This window comes from Aptenodytes forsteri, unplaced genomic scaffold (genome assembly GCF_000699145.1).
Source record: "Aptenodytes forsteri isolate BGI_AS27 unplaced genomic scaffold, ASM69914v1 Scaffold118, whole genome shotgun sequence".
NCBI lineage: Eukaryota > Metazoa > Chordata > Aves > Sphenisciformes > Spheniscidae > Aptenodytes > Aptenodytes forsteri.
In genome coordinates this window covers 196,789-197,140 of record NW_008795859.1, presented here as the reverse complement: position 1 = coordinate 197,140, position 352 = coordinate 196,789, and the positions used below count along the sequence as shown (strand labels likewise).

Below are 352 nucleotides of genomic sequence, written 5' to 3'. Positions count from 1 at the left end.
GTCCCCCTGCCCTGACCGGCGTCTCTTCTCTCGGCAGGGCGCAGGCCGGCTGCGGGGGCGGCGCTGCCCGCCGGGAGGCCCGGACCATGCTGGCCTGCCTGCAGAGGACCCAGAACCCCCCAGCCCAGCACCTCGCCTGCCCCAACAAGGCGCTGGAGCCGCGCAAGTGTAAGTGCCCAGGGGGCCGCGCACCCTCTTTGATGCTGCTTCTCTTATTGAAAAAGACATTTATTTAACTGATAATTAAAAAGAGCAGGAGAAGTGGGGAGGAGGGGGAGGAAGGAGACAAGATAAGAAAATTAAATTGGGTTGCTCTGGTTGATAAGTCGAACTTCAGAAAATGTTGCAGAGC

General features: G+C 58.8%; 1 protein-coding gene across 1 annotated transcript in view; it reads left to right on the top strand.

Annotated features, from left to right (window-relative positions):
* Positions 1–83: 83 nt before the first annotated feature.
* FAM222A (family with sequence similarity 222 member A) overlaps positions 84–352 on the top strand; it is a 14,274-nt gene continuing 14,005 nt past the window's right edge. The window contains 1 exon segment of the mRNA XM_019473283.1: positions 84–168. Within this exon segment, the coding sequence (XP_019328828.1) occupies positions 87–168 (82 nt within the window). The 5' untranslated portion in view covers positions 84–86.